The 5,693-nt window shown below is 42.9% G+C and overlaps 1 protein-coding gene across 1 annotated transcript in view; it reads left to right on the top strand.

Moving 5' to 3' along the window:
* The first annotated feature begins 1,729 nt into the window (after positions 1-1,729).
* SEC16A (SEC16 homolog A (S. cerevisiae)) overlaps positions 1,730-5,693 on the top strand; it is a 25,723-nt gene continuing 21,759 nt past the window's right edge. The window contains 1 exon segment of the mRNA XM_009699728.1: positions 1,730-5,536. Within this exon segment, the coding sequence (XP_009698030.1) occupies positions 1,730-5,536 (3,807 nt within the window).

A 5,693-nucleotide genomic window follows, 5' to 3' on the forward strand; every position in this document is an offset into this window, starting at 1 on the left:
GTGAAAAGGATATGGGGGAGAAACGGAGAGACTTTCTCTCTGATGACTGGTACTTCAGGCGCTCTGAAAGAGGGACGTGGATTATAGATAGGACTGTTGGATTCTGCAGTGATGAGTAGAAGAGAGTTTTCCCTAGGGTAAGTTGTACTGATGTCTGATAAAGTCTGTATAGATCATGCTGTGGTACCGATCTGTATGCTTTTAATTGGAATTTTTTAGTTATAAATCTTTGGAATATGTCTGGTTATGCAGTGTTTACTCAATGTGTATTTTTTAGAGGTGTTCTGTATTTGGACTTCTCTATAGCTATTAAAATTTTGGCTCGACTACAAACATCTGACTTTTCTGGCTTTCTGTTTTCTTCGTCTTACTGACAAGATGCTGAACCTTAAAAAAAACAAAAACAAAAAAAAAAAACAAAAACCAAAACAAAAAAACCAACCAAAACAAAACAAAACCCCACAAACCAAAACACAAATCATCTAGAAATTGCACAGATTTTGTCTGTCTTCTATAAACAGAAGAGTATCTGGTATGAAACAATTGCTGTGGGTACTTCACTGTACATGATGTAAACCATATTTGTTGTGTACCGTTAGAAAACAAGACTGTCAAGTGTTGCTAAAGCTTCACTGAGCTGCACTGGACAAATAATGTAGTCTAGTTTGGTCAGCTTCCCTTCTCCCCAGATTGTTAAGGGGTAGTAAAACTGAAAAATAATGTTCCTGATTAATTTATGGAACTTCCTGTGTACCACATTCCTAACTGGTATTTTTGGGGGTTCTTGCTGGCAGAGTTGGAATGCTTCTGTGCCTGTCCTTTCCACCCCAAAATATAGCTGTAATTCTGATACTGTGTCAAAGTCCCACTAGTGTTAAAGTGAGACCATTGATTAATTAATATGTGGGGGGAGTAGATTGTCTTGTATATTCTTAAATGCAGTTTTACTATTACGCAGCATTCACATAGAAGAGAGAATCTTTTTGATGAAAACCTAGTTGCCTTTCTCAAAATAAGTAACACTACACTGTCCTACACAATGTTTTCTTTATTAAAACAAAAATGGACCATGTTCTGTTGCAAGGAATAACATTTGATGGATTCTTTCTTGAGATGCTTGCATGTCATCTTACCTGTAAAAAGGTCCATTCACATTTAGCAACAGAGCTGAAGATCATCTCTAACAGAATTAGAGTTAGACAATAATTTCTCAACTCTTTATCGTTAAATTGAGCTTGCCATAGCGCTTGCAGGTTCTGTTGTAGGCTGACTGCTGCTGTATCTTGTCTATGATGCATACCTCTGCTTAAAACAAATGTGGGGGAATGTAACAGTATAATACCATTGGTGCTTTAACAGTCTGAGATTTTAACATTTGTACAGGTCTGAACTGTGTTTAATTAGTCTTATTTGGAGCTGTTAATACAGTTGTTAAATAACGTGCATTGTTACCACGCAGCATTAAACTTCATTAATACTGGACTTGGATTTAGAAATACAATGCAATGTGTAAATTTCTTACGCATTCTGGAGAAAAGAGAGATATTTTCCACTTAAATTCTTTGAGTAATTTTGTTTCTAAAATAAAAATTGCTTAAGTGCTGCATGCATTGTGAGAAAGGAAACTGACTTGTCATCTGTTTTACCTTAACAGGGCAGAAGAAGGAGTCTGTCTACGGCATCCACTACTAGTTTGTCATCTAGCATCTGACCCTGCTAGAAGGCCATCATGCAGCAGCCTCCACAGACTGTTCCAGCAGGAGCGGCAGCTCCACCTCCTGCAGGCATTGCTCGGAACATGTACTGGAGAAACAGCTCGCTCAGTAAACGAGCAAATGCAACAGCTGCCCCAGTGCAGCCTGTGACAGACCCATTTGCATTTGGCAGACAAACTCCACAAGGTTCCCCTTTAGATAATCCATCCAAGGGCAATGCATTGGTTATGCAAAGTTCTTCCACAGCAGTGTTTCCACAGCCAGCTATCATGCATACTTCACCGTCACGTGCAGGGGACAATCCTCATGGACTACATACGTCTTTATCAGCTCCTGTGTCTCAAGCAGGAATAAATACCAGTACATTTTCTAATGTTCCAATTCCTTCACCGTCCCCAGGATATGTTATAAATAGTACGACAGAAGTGCATCCAAATGCAGAGCTTGGACTCCATGGGCCTGCAGTACCATTGCATTATAATACAGGAGCAGCAGTTGAAAACTCTTTCAGTGTGCATCCTGGAATGGTGTCTGCATCAAACAAACCTGGAGGTAGACAAAATGTTAGTAGAGATTCAAATGATGTTCCTTCGGGGCCCAGTGCAACAGCAGTCTTCCCTCCACCTCCTCAGCAGCCTGTGTCTCAGTGGAGGCCTGTTCAAGGTAACCTGCAGTCTCCAGTTCAAAGTTTTGTGCCCTATCCTGAGCTGTCTTCTCAGATTGACGTTCATAACATTTCTCAGTCTTCTGTTAGCACTTCTCATCCTCCCCCACAGACAAATGTACAGCAGGGTCCTGTACACCAAGGTATTCCACAAAATACCGTGCAAGCGCCTTTATCTGTTGGTTGTGAAAAGAATGGGAAAAATGGCTCTGCAAATAGCAGTCACCACATGAACAGCATCCAGCCTGGAAATATGTTTAGGCAGAACACAGAAATCACCAACACTTGGTTAAGTCAACCATACCAGGAACAGTTTTACCCACAGCCACCGTTGCAAGACTCCAGTTTTGTCATTCCCACAGCTCAGGAAAATAACCCCAAAAACCAGTCTCCAGATATGTCTGAAACATCAAATAGACCCGTTCCCACAGATCGAGATTCAGGAACTCTCTCCATGTTTTTCAAAGGGGATGAGGCAGAAAATGAGGAAATACTTACATCTGAAAAAAATTACATAGTTGAGAAAACAGAGTTTGATGCTTGTCAGCCAAATTTGGCATCCTTATATCACCAGCCAATGCATCCTCAGCGGGTTGCAACTAATGCTCTCTCTCAGGCACAGATTGGTACAGGTTCAGCCAATGAGATGGTACAAAAAGGAATGGATGTCCAGTACTTTTCTAAAATTGTAAGTCAGCAGGAGACACAGGTCACTAAGCACTCCATGTTTGTTAGCGATGACAAGGCACGTATAGGTGACATGTCTGGGAATGGTGGGTCTCAATATGAAAATGTTGAGAACCTGGAGTGCATTCAGAATCAAGAAGTGCTGCCAAATGAACCACAGAATGTCAGCACTTCATCCCCTGCTGCTGGTCCTGATCTGTACAGATATGGATCCTTTCCAGGTCAGATGCTTCCAAAGAATGCTGTTGTGAGCCATGCTGAAGGAGGACCAAATTTGGAGGCACCTGATTCATTACCTCATCCTGTCCGACCAGATAGTGTATCTTCAAACTATAGCAACGTTAGCCATAGGAGCGCTTCTAGCTCAGCAAGACCTCAAGAGCAAGTTGGTACATTTATTCAGCAAGAAAGTGGGAAGCCTGATGAAGAATCTTCTGCTAGCTTCTTTAAACAGATTGACTCCTCTCCTTTGGGAGGCGATTCAAGTGAGCTAAACCTGGGCAAGAACTACCATGGTAATCTATCCCAGCCTCCAACTCCAAGTCCTCCTAAGCCTACAGGAGTATTTCAGACAAGTGCAAATAGTTCTTTCGAACCTGTGAGGTCCCATGGAGTTGGTATAAAACCTGCAGAGATTGACCAAGCAAAGATGGTGGTTGAATTAAGAGAGAACCACTCAAACCAAAAGAATATCAGGAAGAATACAGCTGTGCCAGCTGCATCCCCAGGCAATCTTGAACAGCCACCAGATAACCTGGAAACTATTTTCATGCCTCAGGTACACCCACTGCCTCTTTCAGTCGCTGGTGAAGCTGGAAACATGTTGCACCCTGGACCTGTTATGGAAAACATACAATCAGTATCTGAGAGAAGGTCCTCAACAAGAGCTCAGGGAGCAGTTAAGAAGTGCGATAGCCCAGCAACAACTTTGTGGGCTCATAATGAGTTACCTAATTTTGGGGGGAATGTTCTTCTAGCTCCTGCTGCTCCTGCAGTGTACGTACCTGCGAAACAAACTGTAGAAGTCATTCAGCCACCAGAAGAAGGCCTGTCTAATCAGCAGCCCAGTAAACCAGGGACTATTGCTGTGCAGCTTTCCCAAGATGGAAATATATCCTCTGAAAATCTTGAGAATCCTCCCAAAATGGGAGAAGAGGAGGCACTTCAGTCTCAGGCAAGTTCTGGTTATGCAAGTTTGTTGTCTTCTCCACCTACAGAGTCTTTGCAAAATCAGCCTATCCTGATTGCTCAGCCTAATCAAAGCTATAACTTGGCTCAGCCAATTAATTTTTCTATTTCTCTATCTAATCAGCTAAGCAGCAATGAAAACAATCAGCCAATGAAGGACTCTGGAGTTGGGGACAAGCCTGCAATGGGTCCCCAAACTTCACATGCTGGTGGGATCATTTCTGGGGAAAACGTGCCGTTACCTGTGATGCAAGTTGGATCTCTCTTGGTTAATGCACTTCCAAATACTAATCTGTTAAAACATAATTTATTACAGAGCCCTGTTAATTCCTCTGATACTGCTTCTAATCAGCCTGCAAACTTGCCTATGAAAACTTCACTTAATTTGACTCCAGAAGGGCAAAAGAATGTTAATATGGAAGGTTTTGTTCCTGAATTTGCTAGCAAGCCAGGGTCTAACTCATCCGTTTCTCCTGGGACGAATCTCCCCAGTGGAAGTGCAAGTGCACTAGTCTCCCCTGTTAATTCTGTAGTACAGGCTAATAATTCTGCAAATCATTCAAATAGCAAAGAAGAAGCTGCTGGAGTGCTCGACTTCACAGTATCACGGATGTTGGAGAAAAACAGTGCAAGTAATTCTGTACAGGTGCATAATCAGTCACTTTCTGGTGGTCCAGTGTATCCTCAACAGTCAGCTGGTGTTGCTGGTCAGGTGGGTCCTGAGATGCATGACAAACAACATTTCTACCAACAGGTGACAAAAGATGTACAGCATCAGGCTGTATCAGACAGAGCTGCGCAGGGAGCATTGCCATCTCAGCCACAAATGCAAGCAGCTCATGTGCAGCAACCAACATCTGGGCAGTCCTCAGTTCCTTCAAACTACCAGATTGCTGCAGGGACTAAAGCCATGCAGGCATCACAGCAGTGTGAGAACCAGGTGCTGAGTAACCATCCTCCACCTGCGGGTCCCCAAGAGGCAAGTTCAGCACAGCTGACAACAAGGTATGATCAGACGAGCCCTGATAAGCAACCAGCGTCTGGACAGCCATCAGGTGCTCCGACTTCCACAGCCCCTTCTACCACCACCAGTCAGTCAGTCATGCCAAATGTGCAGCAAGACCTGCAGCGTCCATCCCTGCCTCAAACTCCTCAGGATACCTTTGGTCCACCCCAGAACCCTTACTACTACTATAGACATCCTTATGATGCTTACCAGCCTCCATATCCACCACCTTATCCTCCTGCAGACCCCAGAACAGCAGCTCATCTTTATTACATGGTAATTTTTTTTTTTTTCCCCCTTCCTTCCCTCTCAGTATGTATCAGTAATTTTCATCTTTGAAGTACAAGTTTAAACAGTTGTCATGATCAATGTTCAGTATAACATTCATGCTAAGTATTTAATTGTAGGGAACATCCAGGTAGCAGTATCCACA

The sequence above is a fragment of the Cariama cristata genome, unplaced genomic scaffold (genome assembly GCF_000690535.1).
Source record: "Cariama cristata isolate BGI_N322 unplaced genomic scaffold, ASM69053v1 scaffold21864, whole genome shotgun sequence".
Taxonomy (NCBI): Eukaryota; Metazoa; Chordata; class Aves; order Cariamiformes; family Cariamidae; genus Cariama; species Cariama cristata.